The sequence below is a fragment of the Zosterops lateralis genome (assembly GCF_965231275.1).
Source record: "Zosterops lateralis genome assembly, chromosome: 14".
Classification (NCBI taxonomy): Eukaryota; Metazoa; Chordata; class Aves; order Passeriformes; family Zosteropidae; genus Zosterops; species Zosterops lateralis.
The window spans coordinates 13,609,521-13,633,746 of record NC_139774.1 but is presented as its reverse complement, the minus strand read 5'-3'; the positions used below and the strand labels follow the sequence as shown (position 1 = coordinate 13,633,746).

At 44.4% G+C, this 24,226-nt stretch overlaps 1 protein-coding gene across 5 annotated transcripts in view; it reads right to left on the bottom strand.

Annotated features, from left to right (window-relative positions):
- Positions 1-24,226, bottom strand: part of SGCD (sarcoglycan delta) — a 302,618-nt gene that overhangs the window by 111,480 nt on the left and 166,912 nt on the right. For all 5 annotated transcript variants that reach the window (XM_083872021.1, XM_083872019.1, XM_083872023.1 and 2 more), the window contains exon 3: positions 7,429-7,614. In XM_083872021.1, the coding sequence (XP_083728147.1) occupies positions 7,429-7,614 (186 nt within the window). The remainder of the gene's footprint in view (positions 1-7,428; positions 7,615-24,226) is intronic.

The window sequence follows — 24,226 nt, the reverse complement described above, 5'->3', positions numbered from 1 at the left end:
TATGACTCACCCCCTGTACAGCCCACCCATACCTTCCTTACTGTTCCATCTCACACTGTGCAGCTCCTCCTGGGCTGTTTAACCCTTCCCATCGTGCTCCCCCCATCCCAGCAGGGACCTGGGGCACCAGCAGAAATGCCTGGAAATGAAGGGTTATTCCAGAAACCAAATGACGAACCTCCCATTACAACCCGCCCAAATCCCTGCCACTCTCCTCCCTTCCTCATCTATTTGTATCCCTCTGTTCTTGGAGACACCAAACAAAGCCATAATGTATTTTTAATGCAATCGGGTATTTTCCTGCTGTGCATATACACAAGGCCAGTTATTGAGTCTCAGCATGGCCCATAAAGCAGGTCTGGCAGATGATGGTCTGCCTGCACATGGGCACTGAACTGCAGGTGTGAGGAGATGGGTATTGCTGAGTTTCCTCCAAACCAGAAGCACCAAGGGATGTGGCCTGGAGCATCTGGATGTCAGGGCTAAATTCTCTGGTGTCCAGTAGGAAAACAGCACCAATAAAAAAGTTTCTCTGCTGTGGGGACATTTATAACATCTTTCACTCCTGGTGAGTGGTAAGTACAGAATTTATGCAGCAGCTTCTTTCCCACTAGAGACACCAATAAATAAGAGTTCTTTGTTCTGCCTCTGAAAAATGCAGTAACTAAATATGTTTGAGATATTTGTTTCTCCTGGATGTACATTTCTGTTCAGATGACTTGAGTATGAACAGTGGCTTGGAGACATCTGAGAACTGAGAGCTGGAATCCTGTCCATCAAGATGGAAGCACAGACACATAAACCTCAGCTCCTTGTGAAATCCAACACAAAATATTTGAAGGAAAAGGGCCATCTGCCATCCTAATACTCTACACCACAGACTGCCGTGAGCAATTGTCAAAGAAAAACCCAAAGAGTTACCTAAGTGATTGCAGTGCAGCACATGCAGCTTGGGTTAGTGGCACAAGTAGAAGACTTAAACTATTTCACTATTCCTTTTGCTCTCACAGCATAATCTGTCAGCATATCCAATGCCATGGCAGGCCTCTAAAAACTCAATGGTACAGCAGAGAGTAGAGACAGAGAGGTAAAAATATGGAGACCTTTCATCACTTTTCAGTAACAAGGATGAAGAAAGCCTTATGTGCTTGTACTGGCTGAGAAAATCTGGTTATTAGGGTAATAAAAATGAAATATTATGAGACACTGCTGTTTCAAAGGTGTAACATCAGAAGAAACTAATGCACTTTAACTCAAGTCACCAATACTAAATCCCTGATGCCCTGGAGGACGCAGCAATGAAGGGGTCAAACTTTAAATTGCTTCACACAATATCCCATTTAAACTGGCTATATTATTCTAAACTCCAAATGAGTGAAGGCAAAAAGCATTATATGTATGTTTTAAAAAGGTAAGTAATCCCAATTGCTTTTCATGCAGAAACAGGAACCCTCCAGGAATGAAATTCAGATCTCTAAAAAAGGGTAAAAGAAAAGCACAGCACATTTTATCCTCAACCCAGAGGAAAGAAATGAGAAGTTACTATAAAGAAAACTGCAAATAAAAAGCATTATGGTGAAGAGCTTGATCCACTGATGTCAGCGCCAAGATTCCTGCTAAATTCCAGCCAGGAAGGATTTCACCCACAGGAACTTCTTCACTATAGTACAATCACTCACTGCACTGCTGGTGTTGTCAGGCCACCACAAGATTAACATCTTTATATCAGAAGATGCAGTCCATGTGAATGGGGAAAGGAGGGAAATACACAAAGCTCTTGGGCCGTGCAGGCAGTCTCAGAACAATTACTTGTTCTACACAAAGAGCAACATGAATTAGGATGGGAAAGTGCACAATTCTGTAATGTGGGCATGTGCAAGGGGGAGAGGGAGAGAAAAAGAACTTCACTCTTTCCTTAATAAGGATGTAGTAATATTAATTCTAACTCCAGCCAATTTCAGCTGGCTGATTACAACTGCACCACGAAGCAGAAGCTGAAAAGCTGATCAGAGTTCCCTCCCATGTTGGCCTTACCATTGCACCTAAAAGAGACCCCAGAGAAATCATGAAAAGGGAACATAAACAGCACAGTCATTTTCTTCTGAGCCAATCTCGGATTTAAAAAAAAAAAAAATAGAACAAAATCTATTCCTTTAAATCATTAATAGAAGAATCCTGCCAGCCAGGGCAATGAGCTTTCCTAACTCTAATCCATCTTTACTGCTGTGTTATTACCCCACGGTTTTCCTGTAATTGAAATGTGGCAGGTAGTTTACACACAAGAGGGAGTAATTGTATTGGAAATAACTGTTCATAACCAAATTTTAAAAGCTCATTTTTCCTAGCAACTTTTAATAAAGAAAGCAAGATAATAATGATATTTAGCATTTGTGCCATCCACGGCAGCATTTTATCTCTCTAAATTGCCAACATTTCATTCAACGTTGCTAAACCAGACCCCTTCAGCTATGAATGCAGCCTGAGGCAAAAAAAAAAAAAAAAAAAAAGGGGAAAAAACTGAACAATTGAAGTAATTTGTTCCTGTTCAATTAAAATAATAAAATGTGGTTGAATGTCATGCTACAGGGGGCAAACCTCATGTGGTCATAGAAGGAGAACCCAGAGGTGGCATGTGCTGTGGTCAGGGACCCCCAGGCTGAGCCTGACTGGGCCAGAAAGGGGAGATCCCCCTGTCTGTACCCCACAGGAGGTGGAAAGAGGGGTTCACTGCCTGCCCATTCCCATCCCCTTGGAGGTGCACACACAATGGCACAAGCAGCCTGCACAGGCCTGGAAGCAGCACAGGCAGTCACAGAATTACTGAGGTCAGAAAAGACCTCTAAGATCATTGAGCCCAACCCAGCACTGCCAAGTCCACCCTAAACCCTGTCCCTAAAAACCACAGCTGCACATCTGTAAATATCTCCAGGGGTGGTGCTCTCCCAGTCTGGAGGAACATATTAAATTTGGCTCATGGAGGCACTCCTGAATACCAGATTGCAGAATATTTTATTTACAAAACTAATCTGAAGCCTTTACTTTGGTAGATTCTTAGAAGACATGGATGATTCTTAGAAGGCTGGTCTCCAGGAATTTCAAGCCTTCTGGACTGATTGGGGGAAAATATTATTATTTTCTATTTATTACAGTTTAAAGTCTACTAGAACTTGCCAGTATATAAGACTACATATGCAAACAGCTCCTGCCCCCAAAAAATCCAATCCATAACATGCAAAAAGGAGCTGTGGATAGAAACACCAGGGAAGAGCAAAGGAAAAGCAAAAGGTTTGATGGGCAGACAAGTAGGTGACATTTAAAGGCAGCCACAACAGGACACAGTCCTCATCTCTCCTGTTTAAAGCTCTGCCTGCTGCCTAACAGACTCTAAAGGGGTACTAATGGATAGTGCTTCAGACTCCTAACACCATTTAAAATACCAGGCATTGTGTGCTACCCCTGTGGAAAGAGGTCAATGCACTGTCATTGCACATTATCAGAGGTTTCTGGCTTTGGACTGCTTAAAATAAGGATATTGGTTTGCTGTGTTTATGTAAGCACATCTTTTCCTGTCATCAGAAACTAATACAACAGGAAGATTTTTGAAAAATGTTTTAAGCTCATTAATAATAGGTGAAACAGAGATCCCCAGCACATCATTGGTGTGCAGCATAAAATATGCATGTGCTAATAATGCACAGTCATGGGCAATGCTGCTGCTAAAGAGCTGCATCACTGGGTGCTAATGCAGGTGGACCAGAGAGAGGAAGGTTGTTAAGAGCTCTCATTCCATTTATAATTAAGTTGGGACCTAGGAACCCATGCAGGGGCTGGGCCCACCTCAGCCAAGCTCTGTGCAGCTCCAGGTTGAGCCTGCCACAGCTGGAGGTTTAGACCACCCCAGCTGGAGCTTTAGACTGCCACAGCTGGAGGTTTAGACCACCACAGCTGCAGGTTGAGCCCACCACAGCTGCAGCTTTCCCCAGCTGGAGGCTGAGCCCTCTGCCACACTGATGTGACTGCAGGATGCAGAAGTGGGACCTGCAGACTGAGTGGTCCAGTCACACACACAACCCACAGGCATTAGCATCACTTCCCCAACCCCAGTATGTGCAAACCACAGACTCACTGCCAGGCTTGTCCAAGAGCTGAATGAAGCAGGGCACTCAGTATCTATATATCATGGGAAAGTTGAGTGCTGGATGGTGGTTTCTACCTCAATTAGGTTAGGCCACCTTCAGGGTACATTTGGGGTTCAACCAAATTGGTGGCTTTGGTCCAGATTCATTCCATGGTTTGGCTCAAAAATCCAAGCAAGGTTCAGAGGCAGTAGCCTGCCCAAGGCTTCCTGCAGCCCCAGAGCAGCTCAGCCTGATGTAAATGAGCACAGCAAATGGACCTGGCTATGGGAACCAGCTGTGGGACAGGCAGGTGACATCTGAGGTCCCCTCTAGGCCTGTTTTTCACACAGCCTGTGCTGGATAAAGGCATTTAAAACAAATCAAGTATCAAACAGTACATGAGAAATGAATGATTGTGCCAGAGGACAGAGCAGGCAGTGACCAGCTGTCCCCACACAGGTGTGAAACTGCTGTGACAGCCCTGTGTAGGAGGCAATAGCCACACATACATTTGTTTAAGCCTTGAACATTAAAATAAAAGCAAAACCTAGAATAAATTAGTGATGTTTGCTTGTTAAGAGCCTGAATGGAAGCTTATGGCTTGATTTCATGGGAGTTGTCCCCAGGAGCATCAGCCAGGAGGGCAGGCAGAGGGCAGAGGAAGGGAGGTCAGGGCTGGACAAGGAAGTGGAGTGGATGGATACTGCCACAGCAAGCATGAGGAGGTGGCTTTTCATCCTGAGATTGTCTTGCTTCATCTTCTTCTCCCTTCTCCACTCCCCACTATCAGCATTTAAAACACCCCTGAGTTTTCTTGAGCAGGTTTGCTGTGCTCATTAAAATACTGTGAGCACTTATTGGCTATAATGAGCATCATTAAATTCTGGTAAGTGCCAGGACTGTTCTGTGGAGTTGAACAGACTCAGGTTCTGGAAGGAGAGCTCAGGGGTGGAAAGATGCTAGAAATACTGCATTTTCCAGAAGAACAGAAACACAAACCTTCCCCTCCTTTCTGTTCTGCAAGCACTGGGGTAACTCAGACCTGTTAAGCAGCAGCAATTGCTTACTGACTACTCAGATCACTCCTCTGCCCCAGAAGGACTCTCAGCTCCTCTTATCAGAACAGGAACAAATTAAAGATTTTTCCATATTTGCGTCTTCTCATTTGATAATTTTCCTACGTTTGTTACTCAGAGATATAAAAATCTGCCTCTAAAAACTCACTTAGCCAAGTGGTTTTCTCAGCCTCAGGGAATGGTGCAGGAGGGATTGCAGAGCAGGATCCAAAGCAGCTGGCGAGGCTGCAGGAGCAGCAGGAGATCAGGAGATGAATGGGTGCATACTGGGGCAAGACTCACATTTTACATGCCCAGTTCTTGTATTTATTTCCAACTGACTGTGCCAGAAACACTCACCCTGACTAGTGTGGCCATGCCTACAACTATAAAGCTGCTCCCACTGCAGGACTCAGTAGCACCACCTGTGTTTTTATCACCAAATGCTGTTCATCATCCACTAGCATTAGCAGATATGAATTAACTAAGCCATCCACAAATATACTTTACCCTGGAATAATCCCCAGTAATCTGAGGGCAAGTAAGGAAACAGAATCAGGCAAGAAACTGAAGATCAGTGCATGTCCCCAAAAGCCAGTCTGTATCCTGGGGGCAGGGGGGATAGAGTGGCTGGAAATAGGAGATTTATGCACACATCCCTAGGAGATGGCACTTCAGCACCTGGACTGCAAAATGCAGTGCATCCTGAGAGGGCAGTGATGGAGAAGGAGCACAGATGTTCCCCTGACTTCCCAAGCAATCTGTAGAGAGCTGACTGACCACCACCAATCAGCAAAACAGGCATGGGACTGAAGTTATGCTATTAGAAAGAAATAAAGCTGTGTTCCTGAAAAGTGATAATTTGAAATCCTTTTTATTTTGTTTTCGTGTTGATACCCACACCACTGCCTGCATGATGAATGAACAACTCCTCCACCACCTCAGAAATATCTATTTCTCAACTCCATTAATCTACAGAACAGACTTCAGCATGAAATGGGTATCAAAATGGCATCAATTTCACAAGATTAAATAACTGGTCTGGCTAAGCATTAATTGCTCCACTTTGGCCACTCTTTGCCCGCTCACAGGAGCTTTTTGTGGATTACTGCTTTATAATTGCTTGCTCCCTATGCACACATGCACTGCAATCCTCTGCACACCTTGACAGCAACCTGCTTAAAGAAAATGAACGCTGCACATTCCCCTGACACAGCATTTTATCTGCTGGGTACAGGAAGCCAGAGATTGTTTATTCAACTTCTCATGGCCCATTAATGACATAATGCTGGCCACAGCTGTTTGGGACTGCACAAGACCAAAGCAGAGAAAGAAATGCCAAAAAAGACTTCAAACACACTGTTCATATCAGAGCCTGTCTGGGAAGGTCCTAGAAAGTTGTCTAGGGAAGTGTAGCTTTACAGCTCCCCCAGGAAGTAAAACCAGGATTAGAGCCTCAGATTTGGTTTCTCCCAAAGACTCAAACAATTTTTAAATGAATAATCTCATCTGAACAAGGTGGCAAGAGTAGTTTGAAGAGGTGATTGATAAATTCATTTTCACTCTGCCTGGTCAAATTATCCAGACAAAAACAAGGATCTGCCATGCAAAAAGGCTCACAAGACCTGGAATGGAAAGGTAAGCCTGGCCAGGGAGTCTGTGCAGTCAGGGAGAGCTGCACCAGGACTGATGTGCACCAAGCACAGCAATACAAGGAGAAGGACATGTCCCACCTAAGTACCACAGCCAGGGAGACACCCTGTACATTTTATTCTATTTCATGAAGCTTCCAGAACTACATCATTACAGAACAACATGAATTTTCCCAAACAAGAAAAAAATCCAACCAATCAGGATTCTTGTCTTCCCAGTCATGGAAAAAAGCAGAAAAAGTCTACGAGAAAGGCTCAAACCCATTCCACATCCAAGTTCAAAATAACTGATTTCATTAACTTTAAAACACTTTATAACTGAAAATTGGGGATGGGTGGTGCATATTCTTTCCATAAATACATGTACATGCACATGTACAGCAGATAGAAGGAATATGATTTGCAGTGCTGAGCTGATTCCTCAGCTTGGCAATATCCAGCAGACAGAGAGGATCAATGTGTAAATTTGTTCCTCTCCATAAAAGGACTGTCCAAAGCAATGAAACACCCCATTATTGAAGCTGTGTCTGAAGCCATGCTCAGAAGAAATACCAGCAACCCTCCCTCATCTTCTCCAGACCTTCCAGGGTAACCCCTACTTACAATTGTGAAGTTCATAACCTTCAGAATCCAGATGGTCATAGCAAGGTTCACCAGGATTAAAATCATTAGGAGCAGCACAAAGAAATAGAGGCACCTCTTCCTCCAGCCATAAATCCCCACTTTGTATACCTGGGGTCCTTCCGAGGTCTGCATGGTGCTCCGGTGCGGGTACTGTTCCTGAGGCATCTGAAACGAGCACAAAGAGACAACCACGTGTGTTCAGGGGCAGGAGAAAGCCAGTGAGAAAAACTGCTTCTTTCTGTGCCTCTTGGAGGGTTTGGGGTTTTTTTTCAGAGTTTGTCATATGGGCAGCAGCTCTTTGGATACCTTGGTTATTTTTCTTTCGGCTTGGTGTGCACTGTAAGCGACCAAAAGAGAATCTGATGGGTTAAATGTGTATCAATGTACTTATAAATACACTGTCTGAAGGTATCCTATGGAAATCACTCTGGAGTCACTCTGTTCACTGCCCCAGGTTTTGCAAGGCAGGCACTCCAGGGCCTCTAAGGATCCTGAGGGGAAAATTTTGCATGCGTTTAGTAAAAGCAGTTGAGTTCAGCAGTTTGTTTGGAAGATGCAATATGACTTCTCAGAGGTTTAGTTTAAAAAAAAAAAAAATCATCTCAAGCAAAATCATTCCTTCCGACCAAAGACAAAACAAGGCAAAGGGGAAATGTTTGTCTTTCCCCTTCCTACACCCCAATCTTGCCTGAAAAAGTTAAGCTGAAGGAAGGTTCTCCAGCTGCCACATCCCTAAAAATTAGCCCCAAGTATCTGTGCTGGGTGAGTGAGCATGTTTGGACAACATGGAAGGATGGAGGGAAGGGAAGGAAGGGAAGGGAAGGAAGGAAGGGGAGGAAGGGGAGGAAGGGGAGGAAGGAAGGAAGGAAGGAAGGAAGGAAGGAAGGAAGGAAGGAAGGAAGGAAGGAAGGAAGGAAGGAAGGAAGGAAGGAAGGAAGGATGGATTCATGTTCTCACCCTCCTTATTCAGGTTGAGGAAAGTCACTTTCATGGGCTTCCCCAGGGATAGTTTCTTCCATTTTCAGCTTATTTTGATGCACAGACTGAGGAGATCATCTCTAGTAACACAGAGTTTGCTGAATGCTTTGCATTTTAGACTCTAGACAGATAAGAAGCCACCAAACACATTCTTGCACTACAGATTCCACACCACGAGTGTCTTCCTCAGGGTTGCTGGCACTGATGTTTGCATGCAGAGAATTACAAAATTTACATCCCAGGAAGGAACAGTGTGAGTTCCCCTGTGGGAGTGTGATCTGCAAGCCTGGAATGAGGCAGTTTTAGGAATGAGATGCTGCTGAGGGAAGAGAGCTGGGACACCAACAAACACAAGGACTTGGAGAAAAGCAGATCTTTTTACACTGCCACAGCCACGCCGATCTGTACAAACTTGAACAACAATAAATTACAGAGTTTCCACTACCTGGGGGAAATTATAACTGCAACTACTGTACAGTCAAGGATTTTATTGCCTAATATTTTAACAGGGGATCCTGGAGAGCACATATTAAATACAGCCTCTCCCTTGGAGAAAAATGAATAAATTGCATTGCTAACCCTCTCAAACCATGGAAGAGTTTTTGACCAAGGAGAAACAATATGAAATAACCAGCTAAAAATACCACTTTATTGCAAAACTTGTTTATTCAGTATATCTCTTTGCTACTCTCACTGCTTTTTTTCTTTACTTGCAGTTTCTAGGATGGAAAAAATAGCATATCCAGCTGGGGTAAAACTTTACAGACATCAAAAGGATTTATAGCAACAGAACACAACCACAAAGAGCAACTTGCATCCATACAGTAGCCTGGTTTTGAGAATTTCTCTAGTTCTGATAAAATATTTAACTCACAGCTGCCCTAACAGAGATAGAGCAAGTGCTACAACATGTGTGATGAGTAAGAGTAATACAGTGGAAGTTTCTAAGAAGAAAATAACATGGCAATTGTAGATATCATGTTCTTTCTATACAAACCCTCACACAGCCGCACTTCAGCAATATTTGGTTTTTAGCATGTGTTCCCCCCCAGACTGTAAATACTACCAAAAAATTGCTCATGTCTGTAGTTCTCCAGGGAGAGAAGACAGGATGATGGACAGAGAGTGCTGAGGTGTGTTAAACAAATGAGCAGAATAAGAAAATCTGCAAGGCTACTACCTATGGAACCAGCTACATCCACTATCAATAATCTGTACTGTGTGGGAGGGAGAAGCATGCAAGTCATAATTTACATTTTGGCAACTTTTCCTGACTCAAACATTAAAAAGAATTAAGGCACCAGACAAAAAAGTACTGCTTGGAAAGGATATTCAGTGACCACACTTGCTGGTGACACCTCCCTCCTTTCAGTTACTGAACTAAGAGGAAAGGTGGCTGCTGCTTAATAGGATTTTTCATTTCTTCTTCAGGAAAATATTAGGAACCACCACTTAATTCTGTAACAGTGGAGAAAAGATAATAAATACTGAAACAAATACAGAAATTGGAAAAGAAGCATGCCTTCCAAAGGCCAAACTTTGAAGTGTCTGCCTGACCTGAGAGGGCTTAAAGACACACATGCACAACACTGGATTGCCACCACTGCATGAACAATCCCACTTATAAAAGAAAAAAAAAAAATGCAGCAGCCAAATCTTTGCAATTTAACATGACTATGACTACAAAAATATAGCCTGGAATGTGGAGTTCTTGGTTCTGCACAAAAAAAAAAAGTAGTAAGCTTTTGCACAAAAGCTGTACACTGAGTCCTTATATACACCAACACTGCAAACAGGGCCTGAGACAAAATCCAGTCCACTTAGAAAAGCTATTCATCCTTTTGCTTTAGCATACCTTGGAGATATGGCCCATGACAAGAAAGATTTATTAGTTTTTTTAAGACAACTGGAAGAGCCCTGTCACCCCGCCTGCTGATCGCAGAGTGCTTCTGCAAAGAGGCTTCAGCACTTCCCTTCAGCAGAGCTCAGAACTGGCTCTGAGCTTCCAAAATTCACACCAGACTCACCAGTTACGTGGTGAATGTGATTTCACTATTGCCTCTCTTCTCTGAGAAGGACAGAAAACACATCTGCTTTCTTATTTATGACAGTGCAAATCTTTGCTCCATGCCTCTCTCTCTCCTTGCATCAAGTCCTTCTTGGCAGTGAGCTCCTCACTCAGGGTGTGCAACCCACATCAACACTTCCTCAGGCAGAAAAGTGTTTTACATGCACAGGGAAGAATTAACACCTTTCCCACATAAACACTGGCACTGTAACACTCTTGGCCACGCTGCCTTAGTAGGCTCAGTGAGGGCCATGAGTAAAGTGAGGTATTACATAAGGAATCAATAATATTTCTCTGCTGCAGGGGTTTCTTTGATCAGCACTTGAAGGATGTATGTTTAGTAACAGGACAATTTCAAGCTGCAAGAGGATGCACTCTGGGAAGTAAGCTTCTGTCTTATGGGCCCTCTGCCCTCTTGAAATTTGTTGCTGGAAATGTCCTGGAGCTCATGGAATCAGCTCATTGCAGCAGGAATGGCCCTAAGCCTTGTACAGCCAATGCAGCATCTCCCCTCCCATCCTGCCTACCTACAACTGAGGTGTAACAGCCTCATCAGAAAAACCAGGAGCATCTGAGCCCAGGCTGACCTGAAGCAGTGATGGGAACACGTTTCCAGAGATGAGAGAGGGGTTCAAATTCCCTCAGGTCCTGGACCTACATCTCCCACATCTGCCCTCTCTTTGTGTCCATATCACCAACATCCTCTTCTCTTTCCCTTTGTTTTCTGAAACAAAAACCTTTTCTTTTGGGCTGAAGTGAGGGGAAAAAAAGCCCTAAAAACCTTCAGAGTTGCTCTCTGCCATATCACTGGAAGGCATTGTACTTGTATTCACTAGCTGTAAATGCTCTGCAGATTCATCCTCTTTAATTTCTCTCTCTTTTAAGTGCACAGTATCCACCAGGTTCAAAAGAACAGACATTTCTGGAGCGTGACAGAGAACAAAACCTGGCATGAAGAAAAGTGTTGTGAGCCATCTATCAACAAGACATTTTGTGTCTCCACTCCCCATAAAACTCTTTCAAGTTTGACACCCCCAGGTCCATGAATCCAGCAGCAGCATGACCCAAAACTGATTTATGGCCCTTCACATGGGTCAGACCACAACCTGGGTCTCCACAAAAAGGACCAGGCTCTGGAAAATGACTTTTCACTTGCAGCATGGCCAGCAAGGGCTGAGTATTGGGGAACAGCCCACGGGAGGAAATTCTTGCTGGGGTAGTTAAACATGATAGCACTTTTCTCCTGGACCATCTAAGCCATGAACTTGGCCTCTGAGACTGTTATTGGTGTCCCCAGAGCTGAAATCTTTGTTCTCTGCTTGTCTCTCTATTTCTGTCAACAGTGTCTATCCCTCCATATGAGGAGCAGTTCTTCCACGAGTTGGGAACACCATCACCATTCAGTGCCCATTTCTCAGGTATCACAGCTGTGTGATACATGGCCAGGGTGACAAAAAGTAAGAGGAAACATCCTAAGGAATGTTCTTTTCTTTTATGAGTAGTCTCTTTCAGTAGGGTACACCACAGGTAGTGTTAATCAAACATCTGGCCTGATTCTGGCAAACATAAGCACATCAACAAGCTTTTTTTTGACCTGTACTCCAGCAGGGTGCACTCTGCCCAGTCCACTGGAAAACACCTCTCTCCTCTTGCATCTTCTGGATGCTGGACTCAGCACAGGCAGCTGGGGAGACCTTGGGGAATCATCTCCTGGTAAAGCATCTCACTCAGATCCCTCAATGCTCCAGGCCACTCCCCACCTCTAACATTTTGAAAGCTCTCATAATTTCCCCAGCTGTTTGGGCTGGCAGCACTTCGACAACAAATGTGCTTGAGGATAAATGCACTGCAAGAACCTCAGTTTATAAACCAATAGCTTGGAGCAGATGGACTCAACCAAAAGCTGAACAATGGGGCTGTCCTGTCCCTTCTCTGCATTCGAACAGCACTCATAGTAAAACCCTAAATCTATTAAAATTTGCCAGAACAAACCAAAGTAACGAGCAGCTCCATCTCTGAATTGTATTTCCTAAGGCAAAAGTGATATTTTTATTATACTTCAAGAATCTGTGAGCAATGTGATTTCACTATTGGCTCTCTTCTCTGAGAAGGACAGAAACACATCTGCTTTCTTATTTGTGACAGTATCTTCTAAATTTTACACTTTTTACTTGATAGTCAGCTTGTCTCAATACTTTTTTTCCCCAGAATTAAGGAGAAAATGGAAAGCTAGCAAGGAAGAAAGTCTCTGCAGTGACTCCTTTAATGTATCAAGCTACTCAACAGAGAATGTCTTTCATGAAATGCCCCACGATTTGTGGCAATAAATTCACACTGAAGGCAAACACCACACCAGCTCTGCTGCATTCACACTATGCTTCCTTTGCACCACTCAGATGATGTGAAGCACTCACAAGCCTCTGTCCATTGGTGCCAAGTTTAGAAAAGCTCTTTCCCACCAGAGTGTCTCAAAGCAGGATGCACAAACATGAGAACTACACCAAAATACCAGCAGCAGGTGTGACTGCAGGAGGCTGTGGGAACAGCAAGAGGGATATAACCAACTGAGCTCGAATCAGAAAGCAAGCCACAGGAGGTGACACTTCGCAGACTCCTGCCCCAACACGCTCTCACCCCACAGCACCAAGAAAAGAGATATGGCTTGTAGGAATGTGCAAAGCAGGATCATAATATGGATTTATACGGCTGGAACCCAACCAGCACGGCACAAATTGAGAACTGTGGGCTTGAGCATGTGCCAGGATCCAGAGTGCAGTCTCTGCAGTGATCCTGCTCACACAAGTTAAAACTTGTTTTGCTGCATCTTCCATCTTCCCTCCACATGATTTGCCTTCTGTGCTAATCCATTTGTTTTTTCGCACAGACTCACTCTCTCTCTGGGAAGGACCAGGAGAAGGGATACACATATCAGGGTGTGCTAATGGCTCTCCTATCCATCTATTTCCAAAATCAATCTCCACTCTGCCCACACATGCACACATTCTTCAGTCCTCCTGGATTCAAAGCTTGAATGCTTGCCCTAGGTGGAGCTGCACAGAGGTTATAAGGAGGCTCAGGAAGAACTGCCAGAGTTAGGGAGGAAACACCAGCTCCCATGGCCCTGGCTGCGGCTGGCCAAGATGGACATGTTCCAGCTTCTTCATATCTCTGGCTCTTCAACGCTAACAATCTGATTTGGGAGGTGGGATACTACATGATCAGAGGCAGGAACCTGAATTTTTTTTTTTTTTTTTTTTTTTTTAGATAAGCTTATAACTAGCAGGGAAGTAGATAATAGGCTGACTGGTTGCGTAAACTAACAGCTGCTGAGAACAGCAACAGAGCTCCAAGTCTGCAGGGTAAGATGGCAGCCTGTGAAGGCTCAAGAAGTTCCAGATCATATAAGACCTTCATTTAACACAGCATTTTCACTGTGGGTGTGTTTTATGCAAAGCAAATTTCAAGCTTATCAAGACTTTATTTCCCTCATATGCCTCCCCCTTTCACAGCTTATCTCTGTCCTTCCTCTCATTCCCTTTGCCCTCATCAGCCTCCAGAAAGCCACAGTACATCCATGTCTCCTCTAGGATGCTCCTCCTGCACTCCAGAGCCACAGAGTCTTCACTTGGCTCAAATGAACTCGACACTCTTCAGCAGCATTGCTGGGAGAGAGCTCTGGTCCTGCCACATTCTAGATCTGTTGCCCTTTGGTGGGGAAGTTCCTCTTGTCCCTGAATTCTTGGGCTGCCAAGATGAGTGACTGTTTGAGCCCTGCTGGATGCAGGCAAAGCAAACTCTGTGTCTGCTCCTATGAACCGGTCAGAGATTCCCAGCACTGTCCCATTGTATAATTCGATACTCTTAATTCATTCCTTGTTGAAAGGAAAAAAAAACCACCACTGCCACCACAAAACACAGCTAAAAAAGCATTTTCAACGCATCAAATAACACTGCTCTGAAAATCCAAGGCAGAGGCAAGGAGGTTTGTGAGGCGACACGAGGCAGACTCCTCCTGACACCTCCATCCCTTGACGAACGCGCGCTCCCGAATCCCAAGCCCAAGCCTGCCATATAAGGTGCTGATATCTCTGCAAAGGCAAGACAAGCTTTAATGCTGCAACTAAAAGGATGAGAGAACATTGCCTAAATCTGGCAGGTCCCTAAAGAGGGAGCGAGCTTTTCATCATAAACGTTTCTTCAGTTATTTGGGGAAAGAAACGCAAATCAGAAGAGAAGTTGCAGATAGAGCAGCCCCTAAATTAATGTTTTCCCTTCTAATCTTCTCTACGTGGCTCCTGACCGTGCTGTCTGTTGCAGTTTGCTCATGCTTTATAAAATACAGGGAAAAAAAAAAATGCAGACAAATCACAAGGCAATGATTATTACTGAGTTGCTGCCTCTCCTCACAAGCTCGCTGTACCCGGAATTGGCAAACAACCCCCAGACAAACATGCTCTCAACTCATTAAACAACTACAATACAATGCACTTATAAATATATCTACTGTGACTGAGTCGCGTTTTTTATCCAAACATCTGAGCGACACATGGTCCAGAGCCAACCTTTCAGCAGCTTCAGGTTATGCACGTACTTTACTCCCCGAAATGACAAAGTTGGGGATTATTTGGGTGCAGCATTCCCTCAGCCAGAGACGCGGCGCGGGCGTTGCTTTGCCTGCAAGCTTTAACTATCGACACAAATTTAGCCAGAAACCACCACCCAGCCCCAGACTGCTCCCAACCCTTTGCAAATATGCCACAACTTCTTGACTCTTTTTTCTTTTGCTCTAAGCAGCAGAGTGAAAGCGAGGAGCCCCTTTGCAGAGGCACAAAAGGAGGGCAAACAGGACGGAGCAGGGCAGCTCTTACCTCTGCCTTGGCGATGGATGAACGCCCTGAGGGTGCCGGAGCCTGGGGAAGATGCAGCTCAGCCTTGGGAGCAGCACGAGGCCTGGCCTGTGCTCATGAGCTGCCCCTGTCAGATTTTCCAACAGCAGAACTGCAGCCAAGTCCCTGCCCATGCCTGAAGAATTTCCTGAACAGCATTCCCCTTCTTTTTCTAACTGCTTTGAAACCACACTGTCTGTACATCAATAAGGCTTTGTCAGGCCAAGTTACAGCTACTGGGCTGGCTCCAGCGAGCAATTGAAAACACATGTGTTTTGCATTAAAAGCCCCCTTCTCCCTGCACACATTCAGAGACAGACACCCCAGCCCCAGAGCCTGCCTGCCTCGCCTTCGCTGCTATTTCGGTTAAAAGGAATAAAGGGATTATGCTGGTGGAGATTTTCTTTGGGAGAAGGAAAAATGGGGTGGGAGGGATCCCATTCCCACTGGTAACACCTCGCCCTGCCTCCTGTGCTTTGCCGGTGTCAGTGGGACATGGGCACCCAGGTGAACAGCCAGCTCTGCCAAACCCCAACAAGCGAGGAAGCACAGGAATTAAAATTTCAGTTCACCACTACTCTCCCCTTACCTTTGCGTCTGTCTCTTCCAAAACTATGAGAAGAGAAAGCATATTTTTAGCATCTCTAGACTGAGTTCAGCACATCAGAACTGTATCCTAATCTTGACACATACTCCTGTATCTGCTTATACTAAAAATAATACAACTATTTTTGAGTACTTTCATCCCTCTCTGCTCTCCAGCTGTCCTAACCTTTATAACCCAAAATATTTTAAGCACCTTGCCTCTCTTTTTAAAGAGCATTAACGCCGCTCCGGCGTTGGCTTAACGAAAAGAAATAGAAGATATAATGTTATACCTTTAATCAGAACGGGTCCCAGTTCCTAATATCTGTAATCATTTCCAGGCAGCACCATGGGTCAAGGCAGCAACCGTGGGCTCTGCAGCTCGGGATGCCCTGTGCCTGGCATGTGCCTGTGAAGCAGAGCTGGAGTAGATGAGGAAACACACATGGATGTCCCCCTTATTCCACCACGGCTAAGTCCCACCAAAGATGAAACACAGCAGCAGAGTTGTCAAGGTAACAATATAGAAAAGAGACAGTTTAAAGAGAGAGAGAGAGATTTTCCCCTCCTAATGCTCCTTTTCAAACGGTGCACTCCACTCCTCTGGGGTTATTCTGTTCTATGGTTTGCAGAGGTGTGGTGGGCAGGTGAAGTGTTTACGAGGGATAAAGGCACTGGTGATTAGAAGCAAAGAGAGCTCTGATCCAGAACTCTTTGAAGGCAGAGGAAGCCTGCTGCCTTCCACAGGCTGTGGCTTCAGTCCCTGGCAAGGACTCATTCACCCACAGGAATGCAAGATCTGCCTTTCACTCATCAGCAGTGAGATCTTATAAAACCCACATGGGATCCCCTATGGAAAGGCTGCAGTTCATCCATATAAGCTGTTATAATAAACACACGTTTTTATTCTCTTTTTCTTGTCCCCCCTCTGTTTTAGGTGGCCACTCCAAGATATCAAGGATGGATCCAGACTGTGGTGCTATTTTGCAGAAGACAGCACAGTATGAAACCACATGGTCATCCTGCCTCAGCTGGCAAGAGTTTCAAACAAAAGGCAAGAGCACACACACAACCACTGGTGACAGCATTTCACATCTATCTGCACAGCTTGTGAGGAGTCAGTTTGTGCCAGAGCAGAAACCACAGCCCTGTGGATCACATACCAGAAGAACTGTCTGTGCAGCTGAGAGTCTCCTCAAGGAGCTGCCACAGCCATGATAGCACTCTTTCGGTCGGCAACCAGAAACAGCTGAAACCAAAGCCGCCTAAAACCTTCGGAGTCTCTTGGTATAAACAAGCTGAAACACAAAAATATGAACTGCAGATTCACATAATTAGATTTTCAGTTGTACAAGGCAATCAGGCATCTGCAGAGCTGTTTGCAAGATGATAGCAGCCTGTGCCTTCTGTCTTAAATTTCCCCCTGGTCTTTATTCAGCAAACCAGTTATGGATGGGACAGGCAGTAACTTCAGTGGATGGCCGTGTGTTTTGAGTTAAGCACATGCTTTAGTGCTTTGTGGTCCAGGACTTTTTATGGCAGCCTGGCTCTGGCAGGATCATTAGTCCAATCATTTAAAACATGGCAGTACAGCACTTTGAGATTTCTCAGTTCTTTACATAAATATGATAAATCAGTGGGTTTCAAATTTTTCTTGCTGTGTGGACCCCTAAATATTTGACAAAGGTGGTGCATACCTCTGTAATCATTTCACAGAGAGAGATTCCTACATACCTTACAAAAACCCCTCTTTACCTGTCATTTTTTCCTTGGGAATAGTCCCCAGGTCTCCCACATGTCTGTGGACCACAGGCTGGAAACCACTGCTGGAGATAACTTAATCCCTTATTAAAAATCTAAATGATCTCTTCTGTTTATGTGATGTACTTTCTACCTCTAGAATATTTATGCGAGCTAGCAGCATGCTGGCAGGTAGAGACATGGGGAGGTGACAGCATTAATACTGCATTTTTTCCACTGGCATAATTAGTAGGCCAAGTCTATAAATATTTACATTAAATCTGTCAGGCATCACACCAACCTCACTGATAACTTCAGGGGTGTCTTACTGTAAACTGCATTAATGCCTCACTATTTTGTCATCAAGTAACACATAAAATGCTCCTTCAAGCTAAGCCACTTTGAGTAGGTTGTTTTTATCACTTTCTCATTTGGGTGCAGGGTTTAAAGGCGCTTCAAGCATCAGAACTGTGGCTCAGGGACTGTTCTATTTTTCTGTTATTGAGCTATCATTTGTATTAGTGCCAGCACAACCAAAAATATATGAACCTTGCAAGCATAAACCTTAAGTTGATGTCGACATAACTATCTGCGTAACTGCTATTATTCCTCACAACTGGCAGGGTTATGAGGATTAAAAAAACCTACTAGAGCTCTTTGGGAAGATGAAAACAAATTAACCCCCCTCAAAGCTTCAGTATCTTTGCAGCTGGAGACTGCAACACTTAGGGACTTCCATTTTGTGCAGGAGATCCAACCCACCTGGATCCATGAATTTCTACACTATGAAGAGACTTAAAAAAGACAGGAAGGAAAGTTCCTTCTCTACCATTTATACCTGCCCTGAATTTTGGCAGCATTTTCTAGAAGTAGCTGAAATTTATAGTATTTACTATGGATTTATCAATATTCATAATTAATTTTATTTAACAAGTATTATCTATTTGCATACAAAATGAAACTCGAGATTTTTATGCTGTGCAGATTTCCAGGAACTCACTCAAGCATTCCCCAAACCTCCCTAAAAAATTCAGAGTAAACCAAATATGCAGAAAGAATCAGCATGTAAATGCAGGTGTGGGTGCACCTGGAGTGGAGGAAGAAGTCAAAATGAAAATTTTATCATCTGAAATAATTAAGCAATCCCTTGGTTTGAGCTTTTCTTCCAAATGATTTCTTTTAAAATCCATTAAATCTCTTGAAGTATCACAATAGAATAAATATAAATGTTTAAATGTTTTTAATGTCTCAACTGAAAGAAATCATCTGCCAAATTATTATTATTATTTTAAATCGGCCTCAGCCTTGGAGCCTGTTAAGAGATCTCTGGAGTACCCGTGTGCACAGGGAGAAGCCAAGACTCATTTCAGCTCCATCTCCTTAAATGCAGAATTAAGGGAGCTGATGGATTAGAAAGTTAACTATTTTGGGTCAGGAGCAGCAAGCTGAGGGAAGGCAGCTATTGGCACTCCTGATGGATTCACCCAGCCCTGAGCATGCAGAGAGGATGGAGGGCAATGTAATGAGCCAAGCCAAATTTCTGTAGGTAGTGGCAGTAGTTGTAGGGGCAGAATGCTCCAGTCAAGGGAGAAAACCCTTCCCTCTGTGTGTGTGCAGAGTCAGTCATACTGGCAGGGAGCAAAACCCTGTTTAAGTGCTGAAAATGCTGAAGGAACACAGGTCATCAAGTAATCACACAGGGCTGAGATGGACTTGTCGGACAAGTGAAGAGGAAATGAGAAAAAGTGAAATGTGTGTGTGTGTTTGAACATGACTGTGTGCTGCAAGCAGCCAGACCTGCAGTGCCTGCACTCCCCTACATCCTCAGCCACTGCTCCAGTTTCTTCACAGGAGATAAATCTGGCTGCTTTTTAGGAAGAAATATAAATACAGGACTGGTCATGAGATGCAAGATCTGCTAATTCTTAGAGACTAAAGAGAAAGAGGGGCAGAGCTGCTCTCACAGACAGGTGTTCCAAGGATGCTCTAAATTTCATGCAGATGAGAAACTCCAGTAACAGCAGAGGTGACCCTGGAGACCTTGATTCCCATGACACTGTGTTATTTTGATCTGAGTACTACATTTTCCCCTTCTATCCATCCCAGACTTAGCAAACAGTGCATTAACATAAACAAATCAAAGGAAACACAACAAAAAGTCCTGGTTTCATAGTAATGTTGCAGGTGAACTGAGCAACAGCAGGTCAGGGCAGGAGTCAGTGTGGCTTGCACAAGGCCAAAAAATACAACATGAGGTCAGGAGGAGGACTGAGCTTTTATGAGAGGCCAGGCTTAGAGAGCTGCTGCTCAGGGCCTGGAGTTCAGAAACATTCACATCTCTGCTGCTGCTGTGAGACAAGGATCAAAGTGGCAAAAAAGTCATGACCAAAGGCACCTTCCACTGCACAGGCTCAGGAGAGCTGTTGGCAAGGGAGGGTGGAGGATGGAAGTACCCAGCACACCAGATCAACAGCAGGCTCATTCATGCCTGTGCACACATTGATGTGCAACACCTACACTGAGAGCAGCATCTCATGGATCTTTTGCCCTTGAGGTCCAAACCTGCAGCCACCCTGAGCCCATTTGCAGCCTGCAGTGTTCCCAACCCAAAAGCTCTGTGCTGTGCTCCTTTCCCCACAAAAGCTGCAGCAGTGTTTACCTGTCAGCCGAAGAAGCCACAGCCAGGACCTCACCCAGCCCACCCCTCTACCCCAACTGCTGCTTTGTAACTATTTTGATGATTTCGGCCATTTTCAGGCTCTTCTCAGAAATAATTTAAGGCCAGCAGAGCTTGTTAATAGGTAGAATGGAAAGTGTTCCCTTTCATTTCTCTGGCAACATTAATGTAATTATCCTGAATAATTCTCAAACTACGTGGGCTGTAATTTCAAGGCAATATTACCATTACAGAGCCCTGTTCTTCCAGCCAGCATGTGTCATACTTCCCATCCAGAGGTTATTTATCAATAATCAGAAAGGTCTTCATTTACAAACAGTAGGGTCTCTTCATTTGCAGCACAACTAGGGAGCAGGATGGATGTCACCAGGCAAAAAGCTGTGCCATGTCCCTGGCTTCTACTCCTCTGGCATAAGAAATGCAAAGGAAAGGAAAAAAAAAAAAAAAAAAAAAAGAACCACTGCAAAGATTAATTCCATACAGATATAAGAGCAAATATTCAGTTGGCAAGGCCAATAATTGTTCTTCTATTAAAGTCTTAACAGTATCCAAATTCATTACTCTTATCTGAGCAGCCTCAGCCTTCGTTCTTTCAGAAATCAGGTTCAAGGCACACAGCTGCTCTCTGAGCTTTGCTTAGATATGTGCCCTGACCACGACACACCATCACCTCAGCCTGCAATAATCATCTTCTGGGGGAACATTTCAGTTTTTCTGCTAGGTCTGCTGTAGTGGAGAGTTTCTGAGTATGGACATGCCACTCTTACATTTGATGCAGAGCAGTTTCTGGTCAGGCAGAGCTGTTCAGCAGCCTGTGCTCATCACAGCCTTTCCCTTTCCAACCCAGACTATTTTTATTCTGTCAAGAAAGAAGCTCTGCTTGTTCTTACACTTAGGTATCCTATTATATCACTAAGTTTAACACCACCCGATGCTCCCAAATTTGGCTGCACAGAACAATTTCCGTGGGCAGCAGATCTGTATTTTCTCAAAGCAATTAGCAGGACTCTTGCAGAACACTAACGAGGCGGCCTGTCAGTCCGTCAGCAGCCCTGGACAGAACCATCTGTTTTAACGAGCTCTGGGGTGTCATTCTGGACAAGCAACACTTCTGCCTGAGCCTGTGAGACTCCTGGGATGAGCAGCAGTGACCTTCATCCATAACACCTGACCAAAGGAGAACTCCTGCCCTCCTCCTCCTGTGGCAGCATGAGGCTCTCACCATCAGGCTAAAACTATCCAGATCATACTAGATATAGCTGAAGGCATTTTTCACAATGAGGGTGGTGAGGCACCAGAACATGTTGCCCAGAGAGATCCCTGCAAACTTTCAAGGCCATGTTGGACAGGGTTTTGACCAATCTGATCTAGTTGAAGATGTCCCTGCTCATTGCAGGGGGCTTGGCCCAGGTGACCTTTGAAGGTCCCTCCCAACCCAAACCATCCTGTGATTCTACAACCTGATATACAACATCCATTCTGGAATAAGCAAGGAGACAACGGATCTGGTAACCAAAATAGTGAGAAATCTTTGGCCATTTTTTGCAAATTCTTTCTCTCTGCTTATATTCTGCAAGAGGTGCTAAGGCACGTGGTGTTCATAAAGCAGCTCCTGACAGAATGCAGAGACTTGGAGCTGTAGCACATTAAAGAATGATTGTGCTGGTATATAAACAAACGCACACATACTCACATATTTTGAGTTTCAGCAGAGAATACTGGGGAAGGTTTAAAAAGCAAATTGATTAGAAAATTAAGCTACACTGAGATTGTGTCAGAAGGAAGGAAAAAAGATGCAATTGCTTGAGAAATAAATGCATGTTTATATGCCATTTATATGTCAGTAATCACACCTGACCTTTGCCAGAGAACTCAGTATGGCAAATGCACATTGGTGAGGATATGTACCCCAAGGATCATGAAAAAGCCATTGTGCACAAATTCCAGACCTGGATTTATCTACAGAGATACACTCAAGGGACTCTCAATCTCAGTATCTCTGCCTCAGCTATTGGCAGGATGTCACAAAGGGTAAAAAGCCATTTAATTGGGAAATCCCTTTATTTCTGTAGCTATTACCTCTTAGTTTCTGAGGATTCCTTGTGCTCTCCTATACCTAAGCAGGTTTTGGAGCCTGGGCTCAGAGGATTTCCTGTGTGTTCAGAGCATCCATAAAGGCTGCAACGTCCAAGAGAGTTGCTGAGACCATTTTCACTTGGTCTGCTCTCCTCTTCCAAATATTTATCTGATTCAGCAGCTGGTGAGGTTTAACCCTCATTGCAATGTCAGAGAGGGCTGATACTGCTGCTGCTCCAAATCTCCCTGTGACCCAGGAGTCATCCTAAGGATGGCTGTAACAATGTTTGCTCCCTTAAGAGTCCAGAAGAGACAATCAAATGTCCTCTCCCTTCCTCCACAGAGCCAGCACAATTTGGTTCCTGGCACTGTCTCTTTATCTTGTAACCTTATAGCTCTGGTCTTGGATTCCTTGTGAGCACAGTGACCCCAGCAGCCTCTACCAGCACCACACTGCAGAAATCTTCACTGCAGAAGCAGAGGAATGAAGTTCCTCTTGCAATACTCGTTTCTATATGGCAGAAAAATAAGAGGCTCATTTTGTGACTCCTCTGCGTGAGCAAAACATCCTGTGGTTTGGCAGCAACAGGATCCTCTTTTCATTAGTAGGACACAGGGAAAACCTTGCCACATTCGTATATTTTGAAGTGGAATTTCATCACTGCTGTGATTAATGTCAACATCATTTCTGCCCTAAATTCTCCATTCGCTCAGGCTAAAAATACCTTCCTGGATTTCTTGATATTCTCCAATAAGAATCACAAAGGGAGAGAGGGCAAGGAGAGGAAAGGAGAGAGAGGTGCTTTCTATCTTTCATCCAGACTTCATTTTTGGGCAAAGTAGCTTTCAGGGACATAAGAGAGATGTTCCAAAAATGTGAGGGACTTTACCCGCCCACATTTCTCCCCAGGTTATGACAAAATTTTATGAGGATGCTTCTCAAAGAGTAGAAGAGTTTTCATGTTATGCCTCACTGAGAGATATATTTACAATTATAGTTCATGAAGTCACTAACTGGTAATTTTAAAAAGTTTATTTACTTGTGCTTTTTCTTTTAAGTGCCCTTGTGTCTTATTTTTATTTTCCAAATCTGTCCTTCCTTCTCCACTGCTGTGGGTTAGGGACATACTCCAGCTGGTAAACTCCTCCTCCACTACAGCAGGAAACATGGAAAGTTAAAAATTCAATCCCTTTCCTACAAAACCTGTTTCCAAATGCAAAGAGAAGGATCTAGAGGGGAAGCCATACAAGAAGCAGCTGAGGTGACCAGTTTGGTCAGCTTGGAGAGGAGGAGCCTGAGGTCAGACCTCACCAGGGACTGCAGCTTTTCTAAGGGACAGCTCTGAGCTCTGCCCTGTGTGACAGTGACAGCACCCAGGGAACGACTTGAGCTGTGTCAGGGCAGGTCTAGGCTGGATTTTGGGAGAGGTTCTTCCCCCAGAGGGTGCTGGGCACTGCTCAGGCTCCCCAGGGAATGGGCACGGCCCGAGGTTGCCAGAGCTCCAGGAGAGCTTGGCCAGAGCTCCCCAGCACTGGGTAGGACTGTTGGAATGTCCTGAGCAGGGCCAGGAGTTGGACCTCAGTGATCCTTGTGGGTCCCATACAACTCAGGATATTCTGTGATTCTATGGTTCTAATCAATGGTTCGGTGTTTTTGTAACCCCCTCACCTTACCAGAGACCAGCACAAGAGAAATCAACCGGAAGCATTTACTCGCAACCATCTGTGAAAATATACACATGTATTTACAGAGTGATATTTTAGTCA